Source organism: Taudactylus pleione, unplaced genomic scaffold (genome assembly GCF_031769625.1).
Source record: "Taudactylus pleione unplaced genomic scaffold, aTauple2 ptg000244l, whole genome shotgun sequence".
In the NCBI taxonomy this organism is placed as follows: Eukaryota; Metazoa; Chordata; class Amphibia; order Anura; family Myobatrachidae; genus Taudactylus; species Taudactylus pleione.
The window spans coordinates 1078984-1098279 of record NW_028284646.1 but is presented as its reverse complement, the minus strand read 5'-3'; the positions used below and the strand labels follow the sequence as shown (position 1 = coordinate 1098279).

At 38.9% G+C, this 19296-nt stretch overlaps 1 protein-coding gene across 5 annotated transcripts in view; it reads left to right on the top strand.

The window, feature by feature from the left end:
* The window catches only part of MLIP (muscular LMNA interacting protein), a 258418-nt gene extending 239263 nt beyond the window's left edge, over positions 1-19155 (top strand). For all 5 annotated transcript variants that reach the window (XM_088479668.1, XM_088479670.1, XM_088479667.1 and 2 more), the window contains 2 exons: positions 15758-15813; positions 17955-19155. In XM_088479668.1, coding sequence (XP_088335794.1) covers positions 15758-15784 — 27 coding nt within the window. In that variant the 3' untranslated portion in view covers positions 15785-15813; positions 17955-19155. The remainder of the gene's footprint in view (positions 1-15757; positions 15814-17954) is intronic.
* The last annotated feature ends 141 nt before the right edge of the window (positions 19156-19296 follow it).

The window sequence follows — 19296 nt, the reverse complement described above, 5'->3', positions numbered from 1 at the left end:
TTGTGTACAAGATGGAGGCAGATCTCCTCAAACTAAATCAGGATTTCTTCAACTCAAAATATGCAACACGATCAAAAGAATTAGGCCAGATAAAATGCCATTCAGACTAAGGCATCCCAAAGGATACTGAGCTCCTTGTGTAGTATGATTAGCTGAAGAGACTATTTACTTACCTGTCTCTTGCCACCATTGAGGATCACCTGTTGACAGATAGGGCCACTGTACACTAAGGGCACGATTCAATTCTATGCGATGTAAATAGCGCTGGCAGATAGCTCATGGAGCTATTCAATTCATCACGATGTTAGGTCGGGTAAGGCTAGTTCTCGCTCCTTAAACAGGGGTTTTAGGCGCGATAACTGGCATTCCCCGACCTATCTTCCCGGCGTGAGGCTGTTTTCCAGGCGCGAAGGGCAGAAAACAGCCTCGCGCCGGGACTTTTGTCGGATTTCTTCTCTCATCCCCGGAGGGATGAGAGAAGAAATCATTAGTCGGACTTGGCAGCGCGGTGTATTGAATAGCTCCGGGAGCTCACTCCCGGCGCTATTTACATCGTGCTGAATAGAATCGTGCCCTAAGACTCTGTTTTAAAACGCCTCCTGAACCCTGATGTAATACTCAGTTTACAGTGTTTTGAAGCAAAGTAAGTGGTGATTAAAGAAGCCAACAGGGTGTTGCAAATCACATTTAAATTTTCCAGGATTTTTCCTCTCCAACTCTAACCAAATGGAAAGACTACAAGCCAATCACCAGTTTTTTATGACCATAGCATTAAGTATTAAGGGAGCTTTACATCCTGGCTGTTGGTGTGGCACCAAAACAAAACTCATACTGTTTTCAATCTTGTGGAAGCTTAAACCCTCCTGCACAGGTTTGGCCTCTCAGCACAGACTACATCAAAATATGACATTACATCTTCAAGCATTTGCATCCCACAGTGAAGAATTGTTTTGTGTTTTATTATAAAGTAAATTGCCATACTAGTCTCTTTATTGAAAATGTGCTGAACTTAACTAAATTACAGATTATATATTCAGAGATACACTTAAATAGGCACTGGTTAGATTTGTTTTATCACACTTTAGTAATTTGGTATACAATCGGAAGCCTGCTGCCTTAATACCGGCAGCCGGCTTCCCGACAGTCATATCCCGGCGAGGGATGAAATGCCGGGCGTCTAGATGTAGATGCCTGACATTTCCCCAATGCCGGGAAACAGGCTCGGCATCCTGATCGAAGGGATGCCGGGCGCTGCGAGCAGACAGCCGTGGGGGGGGAGAGTTAGGTTTAGGGCACCCGGGGGGGACTTATGGTTAGGCACCCCCCGGGAGGGTTAGGGTTAGGCTAGGGGGAGGGAGGGTTAGGGTTAGGCACCCCCAGGGGGGACTTAGGGTTAGGAACCCCCTCGGGGGACTTAGGTTTAGGCAGCAGGGAAGGGGGGGTTAGGGTTAGGCACTTGGGGGGGGGAGGTTAGGGTTAGGCACCCCTAAGGAGGGTTAGGGTTAGGGGGTTAGTTAGTACTTACCTATCCACGATTGGGATTTCCAGCGCTGTTGGGCTTCCACTGCCTGGAACTCTGCTGCTGTTGGCCAGGCGCTGCCTGGAATCGAACCGCTGGTCGTGCGGCCGCCGGTATTTCATACCGATTCCAGTAATTTGTGTTCTCTCCATATACTTTTTATTGCTCTTGCTAGGATAATTTAGTAATTTTCATAATAATTCTTTCACATCTATTTTGGTAAGTTGTTATATTTATTGAGTGAATATGTTCTTTCCTAAATGAACATTCATCTACTCCTCTTTCATTTGGTTTCTTTTTTATTTTAATTTTTTATTTTCATTTTTTAGGCATCTGTGGCCACTCCAGCCACAAATCCCCTCTGGGTATTATGCCTGTTTATGGTGTAAAACCTACAGGATTACAACATACTTCCCTTAGCTTTTTCACTTCCCATGACCTTGCTACCACTTTATTTGTCTCCTCCTTATCCACCATAATTATCGTATGTTTATTCTAATATAACCCTAAAAAGCTTAAGAGCCCTCAGAACAGAGCTAAGCTATTTGCTTTACATGAATTATCCAAGGAAGACTTGGTCTTTCTCCAAAAAATCAATTTCTCTCAGACCCTTCATTCTGAACTCTGTTACAATTTCTATTCTACAACCTTACTTCATTTCATCACTTCATGAAGAGGAGCTTGGCCTTCTCCAAATGTAACACCTCTATAATTCCTGAGGCTGGTGGGACAACAAATCCTTGACCAGACAACACACATTTTGTCCCATGTTCACTCTTTGATATGGTTCTACTAAGCCACAACTTGATTCTCAAGGTTCTTTCCCCCAAAGTTTTTCTGATCACTCGGTCAGATCCTGCACCTATTTATTACCATATAAATATATATTTGTGATTTGGCCTCACACTCTTCTTCCTTCTCATCTAGGATCAACAGAACTCGGCTTCATTGTCTTGACTTTGTACTCCATGCAAAAGGAAATAATTACAGAGTATTTTGCTGTCATTGACACCCATAAGACTGTGGGCCTGATTCAGAGCCGGACGCTCTGACCAGAGCGCTCGCTCTGAATCAGGGACCTCCTACATGAAAATGGAGCAGCCTCATGGATGCTCGCATAGCTGTGGGTTACCACCCACAGCTTATGCGAGTGTCCATGATGATGGTCGCGATGGTCAAGACCATCGCGACCATCGGGCTTGCGATGGAGACCATACGGTAGGGTCTCGCTGCCGCAAGCCCTGGAGTGATTTTGGCTCTATCATTCCCATGGGAACGCCTCCGTCTGGCAGCCACGCCCCCAGCACGCCCACCAAAGGGGGCGTGCTGTCAATTAACATCAACAGCACGCCCCCTTTGGTGCGAGACCCGGAGCGACGGAGAGCCCGTCGCTATCCGGGTCTCGCACATGCGCACGACGGAGCTCCCTCTGTCGTGCGCATGCGCAGTGGGGCAACATCGACCCGCTTGCGAGCGTCCTGCGCTCGCGAGCGGGTCTGAATGACCCTCTGTGTTCCGAGAGCACTTGATAGAAATGGCTTTCAGAATAATGAAGTAGAACCTATGAAATTCACTAGACCTGACCAAACAATGTAATTAATTATAAATCAACATAAACAATCCCTAGATCCAGGAATCCTGCAAAGGATTAGAAAAGAAAAAGAAGAACTTTACGGACAACTGCATCAAAACTTTTACAAATATTTATCCTTTATCGCCACTCTGTAAAATTATTTGTGCATACAGATGTGTCCTCATACACCTAGTATCTATAAACCAAATGGCATGAGACCACTAGCACAACTAAGCCTCTCTGAGAGGTATAGTGTACTATTTTTTTCTTTCAATTTTGCATCTTACTCACACCACAGGCACAGAATACACCACTCAGAGTGTACTAGAGATGCTGGACTGCAAATATACAGTAACTGCACAGGAATTAATGTTTAACACATACAAAGTTGCAGATGAAGCATAAGGGAATTTGGCATGAGAAAAAGCCACAGAGCAGTATTGAACCACTCGTATACAGATTCAGATTCATTTGAACACAGATATACAAATATCAAATTTATCAGTTTATTCTAGCAAATTGGTGGTTTTATTAATGCAAATAAGATGCACATTTTGAGCAAGAAAGATGCTTGGCCGAGTCACGCAGCTCATCACGAGGGGCTGTTTGGACCATCTGAAACCACAGTATATGAGGACATATCTGTATATTAGCCACAGCTAACTTTTCCATGGCTCCTGACTAGAAACAAATAGTTTAGTCATGTCTTCTTGTGGCGAAAGCTTACATCTGGCATGTCGCGTGCATGGAAAAAAATACCTCATTGGCTTTTTAAATAAGATAGAAGCTGACCTTCCTGCATCTAGTGATTTTTCCCTTCTTTTCAAGTTTTATTTTCTAGCTTTAAGTGACTCTTCCTTGCCCCGGTCCTCCTCCCCATAGGTCATTATAGGTGATTCCCAACCCTCTCCAGTTCTTCACCTTTCCTCCTCCACCCTGTTCATGTTCTAAACAAAACATATGGACCTTATGCAGAGTACCGTTCTCAGTTATTGTATCTACTTTATATTATATTTGTTTTATACTTGTGTCCAATAAAAATAGACAATTAAGAAAAAGTGTTACATTCTAATTGCAATTATAATGCTGGAACCTACAACTAAATAGAATAACTACTAACACTTGGAATAGGACTTCTGCCATAAATCAGCTGTTGGAAAACCAGTCATGCGACTGCACCAATAGCTTCACAACACTGTGTATTTAGATGCCATACCCCAATATTCATGTACCATGGATTTCTGATTAAAAAATAACAAAAATAGATATTTTACATTGATCCAAATAATATACTATATTACTGGAAATGAAATTGGAAGGAAATAACATTGTCATGACCAAATTTTATTCCTTCTACTAGGATTGGAAATGCTATAATTTGTTTGATACAGAAATACATATAAATAGTCAAACAACACAGTTATTAAATAATTACTAGAAGTGCTAGAGGGGCTTTACATTTTTACTTTTCAAGCAGCGAGGAGCGATAAAAAGATCACAGCAAATTCAAGAGTCCTCTACTCCCTGTGATTGTAAGCATCCAGTAATTCACAGATAACATGACTCAGAGAGCTCAACACACTCCAACTACAAGTGGATTAGCATCAGTGAACCCGTCTGTATCCTAAAAAAATCCTATCTCAAACAGCTTGTTCAGAAAAGTGAGAGTTGGAAAATATATCCTATAATTTCACAATAAACACTTATTGTTCTGAAGGAGGGAAAGGAGGAAAGGAAGTAATGAAGGAAGAAAGGGAAGGGAAGGATCTATATATAGATATATATTTGCAGCAACAACAGCCCTCGCTGGGCTTAAATGAATGAGAGCTATTCACAATAAATGGTGGTTAGTATCTGATGTTTCACAATGTATTCTTTCACCAGGGATTGAGGAAGAGAGAAACAAAGTTATCTTCCTGAGGTACACTAATAATTAATAAACTGAAGATTTTTATTGGTGGGCCTGTTTCTCAAACTATGACTATCACAATATTGTTATTTTAAGGCATCAGTGCACCTCAGTAGATACTGTAACTTATTTTTTTTATTTTGTTATCATAGTGGCAAGCATCAACATGATAAGAGCTGACTTGGCCTCTGTTAAGAGATGGGGTCAGAGTTCAAGGTTTACAAAAAAACAAATTAGGTTACCTCCCTCCTTATGTGTTGGTGATGGTATTGTTGGAAACGTGGGGGGGTCTTATTTTAAATGAGTGTCTCAGTTCAAGCATGTTACCACCTGGAAAGTCATTTCCTTTACTGCATAAAGAAACCTGGGATAGGTTTGCCAAGCTACACATGGTGAATTAGGAGTCTTTGTACTAAGTCTTGGAGAGAGATAAAGTGTATGGAAATAAAGTACCAACCAATCAGCTCCTGTCACTTTACCGGCAGTGTTTGAGAAATGACAGTTAGGAGCTTATTGGTTGGTACTTTATCTCTCTCCAAGGCTTAGTACATAGACCACTTAACCCCTATGATTTATTTTCCACTAGTCACTCCATGTCCTGGTGCAGGTTAGTCATAGCAAAGTAAAGGCTCACAGGCTAATGCCCTGAGCAGGGCTGCTAAAAAGAACATATGGCCTAATGTCAAAATGTTTTAGTTGTGGCTTCCTTTCTAGCTGAAATGGTATGCTTTTTAATTTCCTAAATGGATATATAATAAAATCAATTATTCTGTTTAGTATAATTAAACATATATTATTGTAATGCAAGTCCAGAAGGATTTAAAATATATTTTACTGAGATCACTCATAAAAGTAATTGATTTAGTACATAACAGTGAGCACACCTGCTGGCTTAATTTTAAGTGCAGTATAATAATATCACTTCTAAAGCTTATATCAATGTTGGGTTAATAGAATTGACTGGATTAGATTGAGACAAGAACATTTCTATTAGGTTTCCAATTAGTTACAGTAGGTGTTCCACTGAAGTATTTCACTTCTAAAAATGTTTCTATGTTTGCATGCAAGATTAATGAAAATGTTTCAACATTGTTCTATTTCAATATTGTTTTCTTTCAAAAGCAGCAAATGTTGGTCATTGAGGTGATGCATAAGCAAAACGAATAATGTAGGAAAAAGCAATGTTCACCTAATGGATGTTTGTAGACATTCATGAATAATTGTGTTTTTTAAATAACAATTTAATGTTACATAAAAATACACATACCTGTGAGCCATGCTGTGAGTGTGGTGATATTATGTTCAACTGTTGTGAGTCTGGAACGGTCCTGTGATGGACCATAGTTGACATTATAAGTATCAGAGCACAGTTGGGAACTTACTGAAAATTTCACTTGTTTGTGATTGATGGACTTGGTGTACAGTATTGATGTTTTATACTGGGTGGTAAAGATTACAATGACACTGCATTGAAAAGCTGGATTTATGGAGTAGTGCCTTCATTATTTTGGAAGATATCTAAGCTGTACTGGGAATTGGTACACCTTCTGAAGAGCACACCAGCGATGACAAAATATATGAGAGTACATTGGTTCTATGAATATAAAAATACACATAGATATTTTTGACCTGGTCACATAGATCTCACCTGCTTCTGCTTCTCTATAAGATGAGATACATTTTGGGAATATAAATACATTGCGGACTTACATCCTTGGATGGACCCACTGTCCTGGAATCTGTCTCAACCAGGGGCTCCAGTATGCATGTTCATTGCTAAACTCCTTTACTTCAGGGACTATGATGTTCTTTTTTGTTTGGTCAGGTTTCAAAGTCAACTGAAGTTTGAGAACCACACAGTGTCTGTGTTTACAGACTTTGCTTTGGATTTCAAAAAGAGCCGCACTCAATTCCAATAGGTTAAGAGACAGCTCCATGATCTTCAACTACCCTATGCTATGCTGTTTCCTGCCAGACTCCATGTGGTGACAGATCACAGGGTCTATTTCTTCAATACCCTGCTGGAGGTTACTGCCTGGTTGATATGGTGCCCTGAGGCTGGAGCCTGAGACAAACCATAAATGTTTTTAGTTTCTATATTTTTGCTTTTTCTTCTATGAGTCCACAGACAATACCTATCTTATCATTTTTATTTAACCTGGTTACTGCAGAGTTATACTGTATTTTATGGCATATGTAACATAGCCTTTGCACTCCATGGTTTGTGGAGGTTTGCTACTGTAGCTCTTTACTTATTCAGTTACTTTTCAGGTACTGGTTTAGCTATACCAAGTTGGGTAAGGAATGCATGGTGGGATGTTTTTTTTTACTAGTTGGTTGTTTTATTATTATATTGATCGGTCTGTTAGGTCTGGTCTGGTCCATGTCCTGCTTCGCAGGCCAAAAAATTAATTGTATTGTGATTTTGTGCAGTGTTCTTCTATCTGGTTTTTGTACTAGATGGTGTGTGGTGGCCCTCCAGGACTTCTTTATAAGATGGCTGTTGTCCTTCTCTCTTTTGTTATATCTCCTGTTTGTTGCCCCCACTATTTTTCATCATGCCCATGAGTAACTCTGTGGTGGGAAGCTTTGCTCACGTGAAATGTCTGGGGCTTGGGTGACAAGGCAAAACGTGCTTTGGTTATGTCTCAGGTCCAGAAATATGCTTCTAATATAGTTTATTTGGTGGAGACCGATCTCTATGACAGCAAGTTACTAGCCCTTAAGAAATGTTCGAAGGAATAGGTGTACCATTCAACAAACACTTCCCATTCCCAAGGTGTTACCATTTTATGCAAGAGAGTATAAAAACAAAACAGTACTGCCTGATTAGGGAACACTTTCAGCAATAGGATAAAATGTAGCCTTTATAAAATACAGTTAAAAAAGTTAGGTCTGGCACTAAAAAATTGTATTAGGCACACATGAGATAAAATTTGAATATTAAAAGATGCCCAACAATGTCTCTAATCAGGGTTGTAACTAGGGAGGTGCGTCCGGTGCACCCGTACAGAGTGCACATGCCCTGTGGGCGGAACCAGCCACCTGATCCCATGATCACGTCTACTACCTGTCTTTTACCGCCCACTACAATGTATAATGATAGCAGTGTGCCCAGCTCCTTATCTTCTGGGTGCACCACTACTAATATATATTTAAGCGGGCAGTGCTGCAGCAGCCTTTCTGTCACAACCGGGCACTAAAAATACCTCTGTTGAGGTTAAGAACCAGGGGGTTAGGATAATTGTAGAACAACGATGGGGGTGACAGACTAGGTCTTTTAATTACAGCCAAACCCAGGTTTGGTTAGACATGCCCAGAGGTGAGGAGTCTAACTCACTTGGTGGTTTTCTCCAGTGACCCCTCCAATTGGGATTAGGTTTTTGCCGCACCAAGTGAGCAGGTCGCGGCCCTCTGGACAGGTATGTGGGAGTGACAGAAGACCAAAATAATATTACAGGAAAATAACTAACACAGGGAACACTAGAAACAGCGCAGAGGATTGAACTTATACTGAGACACAGGAACTGAGTACACATAGATGCTCCAGAAACATACAGGATGTGCAGGGATGAACTAATCCTGAGACACAGGAACTGAGGACCTCATTCAGAGCCTCTAGCAAAAAGCGCTCGCTCGCTCTGAATGAGGATGGATGCTTTTTTTTTTTTGAAGCTGGCCGCCTGGCCGCTCGCTAGGCTGTGGGTGACCACCCACAGCTTTTGTGAGCGGCCAGGTGATGGTCGCGATGGTCACAACCATCGGGCTTGTGACAAAACCCTTGTGGTAGGGTCTCATCTGCCGCAAGCCCCAGGGAGCTTCTGGCTCTAATAGAGCCAGAAGTTCACTACTGACATCACGTGTGATTATCAGTAGGGCCGCCCACAAACGGCAGGCGTTTCTTCAGGAATGCCTCCGTTTGTCCAGCCACCCCCCACCCCGCCTACAAAATGGGGCGAGCTGTCGATCAACATCGACAGCTGCCCCGTTTGTAGTGAGCCCTGGAGCGAGTAAATCTCTCACTCTCTACGGGGCTTGCGCACGCTGCATGTGCGCAATGCCCCACCATCGACCTGCTTGCGAGTAGGTCTGAATCAGGCCCTGAGTTAACAAAGATGCTCCGGGAACATACTGGATGTGCAGGAATGAACTTGTACTGAGACACAGGAACAAAGTACACAAAGTTGCTACTTGAGATGCACCAGAGGTGTGGAGACAAACTTGTATTGAAACACAGGAAGTGAATACACGAAGGACATAGGAGATCACAGGAAGCCAGGAACACTAAGCAAAGCAATACAGCTTCTGAAACGTAGGACAGTTGTCACAAGGAAATGACTACGTACAGTCATAAGTGATGTTGATCAGCAACTCCCAGTTGCAGGAGTTGGACCTAAATACCCCTAGGCAGCTGGTCATTGGATCGTGAGATCAGCTGAGAGAGGGCTGCCATTGGAGGAGGCTGATCAGGTGAGATGAACTAACATGGTTGCACCCTAGCAGGTCCCGGGGAGAATACTCAGCCATAGCTCATTACTACAACTGGTGTCTGAACGCCTCCGAGCCTAAAGACAACAGTTCAGCGGTGAGTAATGGCCGATCCCAGGCTGCCCCCTTCCCATCTGCTGTAGTGCTAGTTTCTTAAGGGAATTATTGAAAGAGACCCAATCCAGTCCCACAGTGCCCTGCATCAGCCAAGGAGACTTTCCTCTGGCATTGGGCTGCAAGCCTGCAACTCCCAGTGGAAGATACAAAGACTGCGGCTTCCCCCCAGCTCCCATAGTAACGCGCTGAGGAGCTTTGTAATACAGATAAGTGTGCTGTATTTAGAAGAGAGACCCAGGTGGAAGGGGGATTTGTACTGGGTGGCATAATGTGTAAGGGGTGGATTTGCACTGCTTGTCATAATGTGTAAAGGGGGAGGGATTTGTACTGTATGGCATGATGTGTATGGAGCTTTACTACTGTTGGCATACTGTGTAAGGAGCATTACTACTGTGGGCATAATGTGGAATGGGCCTTATTACTGTGTGGTGTAATCTGTAAGGGGCATTACTACTTTGTGTTCATTCTGTGTAATGGGCATTACTACTGTGTGGCGTAATCTGTAAGGGGCATAACTACTGTGTGGTCATTCTGTGTAAATGGCATTACACAGAATGGATGGCGCAGCTTGCATGTCCACGTCTATGGCGTGCGTATGCACGTGCATTCCATAGACTTCAATGGGGAGAATGTAAGGCACGCGAGAGGTCCGCTGTGCTGCGACACATGACATCTGTACAGTACCTATTCTGACTTGAGTTTCAAATTTAAGTACCTGCTAGTCTATACAAAGACTATTTCTCCAAAGACTATTTCTCCAAAGATGCACAATCACTCTGTCTTAAAACACATACACAGTACATTACAAACCTAGCATACTTAATTATCTAAACATGTAACTTATGTAATCAAAACTATTTCAGTTACTCTTTACTATTATATATATATATATTTTTTTTCTATAGCTAACATCACATTTAATCATGAATGATATTTTAAATCAAACAATTTCCCTTTAACCCTAATATATCTTAACATTACCTTCTAAATTATATTTCATCTTATTTAAACTATTACCTATATGGTAAAAAAATTATAAATGCTCTGTTCCTCCCCTGGAATGTAACTTGAATTACACTAACCACATTCATTATCTGTTATTTATTTATTTATTTATATATATGACTTTAGTCTGATGTTCCATTCAATGCAAAATTGAACTGTTTGCATTATTCTGATACAATAGTATATATTTAAAATCAAAATTTGTGTAAGCGTATAATGTTGATAATATATAGAGTATAAAAAAACTAAGGGGTTTTTTGCATTCAACTTGCATATTTTAAGAAGTTGTTCTTTTAAATGTAGGTTTCTGTTAAATATTTATAGCAAACCATAAATCTAGTGAGGTCATATGAGGAAAACATTTATAGATCAAAGTCAATCCTTCAGCAGTGTTGCAAAAGGTTGTGCCAATCAATGATTACAGTATCTGTTTATGATTTGAGGAATGTAGAGAATATCAATACATTTTACAAATGATCTGCAGAAATTTAGACTGTTCTTCCATAGAAATTCAATTTTAATAATCCATTCAAGTATACATTGTTAATAATTTACAAGCATTCTATGATTTATTCACTCAAGCAATATAATAGTATTTTATCAAATATTACAATATCATTGATTAAAACAAATTTATGAAATTTCTAAATATTTCAATTGTAATTTTTTTAATCTGGTGGACCACTTATTCATTTTGTCCAGATTGAAATTTGAGCCAATTGTGGCTCTGCATTAAAATTGGTATAATAGAAAATGAATATGTGGGGATTTATTAGTGGTTCGTACTAAAAGGGAGAGTGATTCCCGTCCTTTAAAATCTTTGTCAGAAAGCCAAGGTGATTATAAAATTGTTTGTATCTAGATATAACATAGCATTTGGTCAGTATGATGGTAGTCACAGATTTTATGTTATCATTTTAATTGCCTTAATCTTTTGAGGGACACTAGCTCTTTCAGTCATTCCCATATTTGTTTTATTTTTTTTATTTTTTTTAGAAATCTTTTTGAATGTTTTGAAACTTATAAATGCTAACCCCTTTTGGAAATGTCACTCAAAAGTTGCAGCGTTTATTTTTCAACAAAGTTCTTTGTAGCAACTTGAGAATTTGTGAGAGCACCGTACATAATGCACTATGGGAGAGATGTACCAATGTGTCCACATACACTACTCAAATTGCGCAAAGAAGCACCATTTGGTGCATCATGGACTTTGTGACTAAGCAACGCCATGCATCACACCAAACAGTTGTGTACCAAATTTGCATCTTATTCATATCACTAATGCAAGAAAAGTACAATGCATGAGTACCCTGGACACTGGCGCTGGCATTGCACGCAGTTGGTGTGTGTGTCTCAGACACTAACCTGGGTAAAAAGGCAAAAGACTGATTACTGATATCAGTGAGCCACTCCATTCATCAGGTCATGTAGTATTGTGCGCAATCTGCAATTTTATACAAACTCAATTGCAGCAACATTATTAATCCTGTGTGCTTAGGACACTATAAGTGACTTTGACTGCAGCTACAATGCAACAAAGATGTTAAATTCAGTACAACAACTGCTACCCATGACGGAGTGTGTAAATTGTACCATGTGTCTTGTGCCATATGGTGCAAAAAGACTAGGTGTATGAGGACACATCTATATTAATATATTACGTATCTCTTTGTTAAGACACCTTACATATAAACAGGATCTCTTAGCACAGCAATGTATTAAAAAGAGAGTCACCAGAGCGGTGTTTTACTGTAACTCACCCAAATCACCCTTCTGCTGTTTTCTGTCCCATCTAGACATAAAGCCTAGTGCTGATGCAATATGGCTCCAGGATGGCCATGTTGTGCATGCGTGAGATCTCATATAACTGTAAGATTTCAATGTGAGCAAGCAGCGCAAGTGTTGTGTAATTAGACAAGTGATACATAGATCAGCTTTTTATTGCTTAGTAAGTGGTCAGCACACTTCACCATAGCTGGCTATGGGGGTGGCATTAGTAAAAGAAGCCAGAGGCACCTCTTAATAAATCTGATTTTTCCATGGACTACCTTTTAATACATTTTGGAGAAGCAGTATTAACACATTTTCTGCAAAAATGCTAAAAAAAGTTTCTCATTGCTTGATACATTTGCTCCCTAATCTACATTGATGGTCATTAAATAGCTATGGAAGGCCATTTTTTACTGCAGTCAATTTACGTAAGAGGACATAGCTATGAATGTCCTTTTTAGAGATGTGCGGTTTGGTTCTCCAGAAATCCAAGTCACAGTTCTGATCTCCTGAGGAGATCCAGACAGATCTGACTTGCGGTTCTGATCTTTCCATGGTTTGGAATTCAGATATTTTATTGCAAAAATTATATGATTTTATCTTTTTTTTATACTTTAAAAAAAAAAAAATCCAGATTCAAAACATGTGAGGGTGGTTTGGCAAATCCCAAATTAAACACGAAGATGAATCCAGATCCAAAACACGGGGTCAGCGCACATCTTTAGTCCTTTTCATTATATGGAGGTCAAATGTTGACTAAACTGATTGATAGGCATCATACAAACTATCCAATTCCTATGGAAGAGTATCGTTGAGTAACATGTCTCTGCTTTCACCAGTCATTGTAAAATAATGAATTTTTACATTTTACTGACATCTTCATAGTCTTTTTTGTCTATATGATTACTCTTTTCTCCCTTTTTACTATTGTTCTTGTCATTCTTTCATCCTCTAAATGAAGACGTTGTCTACGTTTTTTCAAATTGTTCATATCTTACCTCAGTTATATAACAAAGCACCAATAAAGATATTTAGCAAATAGTTCTGTAGAGCCCATGACACAGCCAAACAGTGGCATGGCTCCTAAGGGCCCTTATTTTATTATTAATAGTGAAGAAAATCAGCGCTGGAGCGAGATTTAGTGCTGAGATATGAACCATAAATGTTTTACTGGTAAAAAAAACCCCATATATTGCATAAAGTAAATATCTTTTATGTGTACGTTGTGATAATTCTTAATAAATGTATTTACTCTTTGCAATATTATTAACTGTAAAGAAATTGTTATGATTCGCATTTCAACTTTAGCGAATTAAGCAGAACCTATTCTTGTTTTAACAGGTCTGTTTGAATGCCTGAGTTAGGTTCCGAAGTGCTTGAGGCAGTGTGTATTGGTAGAAACAGCCATGTTTTGGTCTTTAGTGAACTTCTTATTGCAGAAGGAGATGGCCAGATCAGGATAGGACAGGACAGGATGGTAATGGAAAATAGGAGGAGATCAAGAAAAGATAAGAAGAGTAAAGAGTTCAGTGCATTTAAGTGTTATTAGGTGTACATGGCTTTAGGAACTGGGGGTACATAGGACAAAGTCAAGGTGAAGCTGAGGAAAAGGAGGTTGCAGTTGGAGACCCAGAAATTTGAGTTTGTAGACATGGGTTAAAAGTGGGAAAAGCAAGGGAAATATTTGTCACATGTATGGGAGATCAGACTCACTAGGAGATAGGTGTATGCATTTTACTATCTGATCAAAAACATTTTTTGATACATATATTGTATTTATTTTGAACTATTTAATTGACATTACACACAGATTAAAGTCAAACTATTTTTGTTAGCATTAATAGAAAAAAGTGTAAGAGGATTTTGAATGCTGGCACTATTTAAGAGCAGTTTCTTCATAAAAAACCCTCTTGAGTTACAATACTCAAAACAAACACATGTAACAAAACATAGGTAGAGGTATGTTACAAATAGCACTAAGCACAGTACTGATGCAATTTGTGAAAAAATAAAATTGGAACCTTTATCAAGATGTCTTGACAAGAGAGTCAAAATGTGTTGGGGGGTGGGGGCAGGTATGATGTGAGCACTAATTCTATCATTGCTGGCTCCCATTTGTCTACCATCTTAGTGGGGGCTTTCCTGCTTGACAGTGTCCCAAGACTTTTTACCGCTGGCTTTCAGGTCATATGCCCTTATTTTCATCAGTCCACTCAGGCATGTCCAACTGATATTTTGATTGTTGCTCATACACCTTATATATTTGTTTATTATATGTATACAATTTTATAATGCATCTATTAAACCATTTTTGTTTTTAATTTGGTAATACCAAGAGGTATTATATTGGGATACAAGTTTTTTGCCCCCATCTCCTTATGAGGACTAAGTGAGAATTAAAGACAAGGCTTGAAGGAATACAAAGATACCTTTATATGCATGAACCAAGAAAGTTTAATGTAAATGTTCTCTCCTAGGAGAAAGTCTGCTGGTGATTCCAGTCCAGAAACCTTTACATGTACGACCAAAGACTTACCTAATGTGATTGTTGTCACTTAAGGGAACACAGAGTTGTGCTTACCTGTTCACATAAATAACTTATGATATAAACTGACTTGTGAATGAAATCCGCCTTTATCTGTTGTATCCAATTTTATTTTGTCACAAATTGCAACAGTACTGTGTTTAGTGCTGTTTATGACATACCACTACCTAAATTATGTTTTATTCCATATATTTTTGTTAGCATTTATTTTAAACTAGGTACACACTAGACGACTTGCAAACAATGCAATGTTGTTAATGATTTCCCTTGAGCTCCCAGGCAAACAATTTAGTGCATACACACTGTGCAATCTAACAATAAACCAAACGAAAGATCTTGCATTGTTTGGTGGTTAGATCGTTAACTATATAATGTAACCATATCTCCTAGTTGTTTGGTAGAGCGTACACACTGCATGATCTGAGGGGAATCGTTAGCGAGATTGACAGATCTTCCTGCTTGTACAAAATATCTGCAGATGCAACTAACGATACCGCGGGAGTGCACATTGTGCGTACGCACTTGTCAATTTGAATGATTTGTCTTTCTGATGTGTCAGAATTGGCCAAATCATTCAAAATATTGTCTACTGTGTAGAAGCCATTAGTTTAAAGGATGACTCTCCCTAAATAGTGATATATACTATCACTGTTTAAAAAGCAATCAGGTATGTGAAGAATCTGAGTTGGTATTGGCTAGCTGTGACGTGTTGAACATATCCCAGTTCACCAGAGTTTCCACAAGTAAACCAGTACTCAGGAGCATTGCAATATGTAAGAGATGTTTTGTATATGTTCATTGATTTTAAAATCCTTTCCTTTGTTTCCCCAGCAAAAGCAAACAAGATACAGTGTGTGATATATTAAGGGAAATACTTTACCTGGAAGGTATGTGTGATTTTATAAATTGCCCCATTAAAAGAATATTTATTGCTGCATTATCAATTTAAGTAATTCTAGCCATGATTGATGGTTTCAAACTGTTTTCTTTTTTAAGTTTTATCACGTATCATTAGTGCCAGTGGCACTCATATTTTCACCAACTGCATACTATGCGATAGTAAACTTAGAAATGGAAAAGGAATTTGTATTGCAGTTCTCTAAAACGAGATAACCACACTCCAAGAGCAGTTTCTCAAACACAATTATTTGGACCTGGAACATATAGGAGCCCTTTTGTGGTGAGGTTTAATCCAGGGTTCAAGTTAATATGCTTTTGTGGTTGGAAAAACTATTCACAAATTTAGCCAAAAAAAACAAGTTTCGGGAATGTATTCAGAAAGAGAAAAGAGCAAGTCAGGAGGAATTTATCAGATGGCCTCAGTTATGAATAATGCATGAGTTCACTAGGTGACAATGACAATCTGCTGTAAGCTGTGACAAGAAAGCACTCTGCTATTTGTGCTAGCAAAATCTGTATTAAACATTTGCAAACTGAAAGAAAAAATAAAAATTAGGAAGCAGTGATAGCTAGGGAAACAAGGCTACGAGCCACAAAGGAATACTTAGTGTTTTCTTTTTTATCTATAGAAACGTACTAAACTGATGATATTGATAACATTAGCCAGATGCCTTATCACATTATCAATACTACCTTTTTTAACAACAAATGTTTTATTTTTTCTTTAGAAGTATTTTTGAAATTAAAAACACTGATCTGTTTAGCGTTATAATATATATATATATATATATATATATATATATATATATATAAATATATATATAGGGGTCAATTCAATTAGTCATGAGGGGTGAGTTGTCGCAACAGCGTAGAAACACCAGCAATAACAGCTGACCTCGCCCTCCTTTGTTGCTCGTACTCTGGGATTTTTGTACACAGCCCTGCAAACATAAAATCTGTGATTCTGACAGTACCATAAGTGCAACATAGTCGCACTTACTCCCGGGCGAGACTACAGTATGTTGCGCCTAATTGAATTGTACCCATAAAGTTATTTTCACCCCTGTATGTTTTGTTTTGGTTAATTCACATTGCAATCTAAACAATATCCACAAACCATAAATAAATAAACAGAGTATAAATAGCTTATTCCTCTACCTGTCCTCCACACTTTCCAAAATTCTGCACCTTCGCTGGTGAAAAGGGAGGCAAAACTGCATTGACAGTTTTTACGGTGATTGTACTTTAGCTTAAAAAAATGGTTCTGCTAGTAGCATCCTGCTCAGAAGTGACTGTATATTTGCCTGTGGTGCTTTAGTCATACTTATTGACATTCTGGTACCCCCGTCTGGAAGGGGCTACCTGGTCGGTGCAGCAGAGGGTGTGAGGGAATCTTAAGTGCGCAGTGTCGGTGCGATCATGTCACCGCAGCCCTGCCCCCGCTATATAATATATTACCATCATTGTAAAGCAGAGTTTGGGGCTACAGTGACGCGATTAAGTGTGAATCGCGTTATCGCTCCCAGGACCACCCACTTTAGCATACGGGCATGTCCTTCATAAACTCCACTCATCCCAGGAAACACCAAGTGGACAGTGGTGTGATGATAAATTTAACACCATAACACCCTTGCTCCACAAAGTTGATGACACAAACTAAAGTATGTCATTAGGTCACACTCACCTCTTTTCACACCTTGCCTTCTCATCTCCTGAAAGTACGTAATGGAAAATAGACAAGTATACCTTATGCACCTATTCAAAGTTTATTAAAAAAGAAAAATTATACACTGTGTATTAGATATTTGATTACATGTATTTGATTATTTATTTAAAAAATAGTTAACTATTACAGATAGTTTAGTTATTATGGCTTTGTGGATACAAAATAACTTACAGACTGTGTGAATTAGCTCTAATTTCTTTTCCTTATTCAAAGATTTCTAAACTATCATTAATGCAAGCCTCACATTTTGGTGTAACTAGAAGAGTTATACAAGACATAATCATGCTAAACAAAATTCCATACCATAGTACTCTACATATCACAGTATGTATAATGTGCAGATCATGCATATTTATTTTTTATTTACATGTTAATTTGAATACACAACTGAATGTCTTGCAGGATGAAGGCACAGGGAGAAATGGAAAGTCTTCTGGATCATGATCCTCATATTACATTGCTCTCCTGTTTTTCCCTCCTAATCCTTGAGAATATAATGCTTCATTATAAAGCACTCTTGATTGTAACATACGATGTGAAAGCATTCTAGCTATGTAATTATTTTGAAATATATTCTTATGCATATGTATGCATAGATAGACTTGTGACAGTCTGTTGTAATTAATTATATGAATACGGTAGTTAGAGTACATGCTTGAGCAATTAACAAGGACAGGAACTGAATAGAAATGCAATTCAGTATTAAAGGGGAAATAAAATAATGAATAAATACCTACATAGATTGAGGATTGTCAGGCCAGATATTCAGAATACTGTATAACAAATGTGGAACATATGCATTTTATGATTGCTTTACTATTAATTCTAATACATGGTGCGTGTCTAGGCTACTATACAAGTAATTGATGAAAACATAACAAATTAAACCAGCCTAATAGTGCTAGATTAACAATAAAACAGATGGAGCTGCAGCTCCAAGCCTCCAATTAAAAATAGGCTCAGAGATAGCCATCAATCATAAGTATTAAAATAGTTTTTCTATTTGTATGTATTTAGAGTGATTGTGTAGGGAGTGTACACACGTGGCTCTGGCCACACAGCATTGGTCACAGCTCCTCCCATTCTCAGTAAATGCCCTTGAATATTTTCAGCCCCAGGCCCATGTCGCCCTGCCCCCATGACCAGCAATTACAGTCTGTTTGCTCTGAGTCTACTAATGTTTGTAATTGTGCAGCAGTATTGTTCCACGATAAAGTCACTCACCTGACATCTGGCTGATGATGGTGTAAAATACTATCTCAGAAATCATTCCCACATATCCCATAAATGTTTGATTGGGTTCAGGTCAAGTGATTGATAAGCCCATATGGTTACCATCAATGTCATACTCATAAAACCAATGGTTGACCACACATGCTAATGAATGGGGTTATTGTCATCTTGGAAGACACTCATGCCTTCAAGTAAAAAAATGCTGCAATCTGATGTTAAGAAAAGCATTCAGTACCTTTAAGAAGTGATTAAAATTGACCATGTATTCTGGACATGCTAGCCAAAGTCAGTGTTTAAACACATGAATAATCTGGCATAATATTTAATTAGTTTATTAAAACTATACCTGATTAAAAACCATTGCTTTAAATATACTTTCTGTTACTCATTTACCTGATGCCTCCATTTTTAGTTCACTACCTGTATGGAAACCTGCTCCTGACAACTTTGTTATTTTTATGCATACATTTAAATGAAAATAGAAAATATGCATCAAAATGAGGAAGATCAT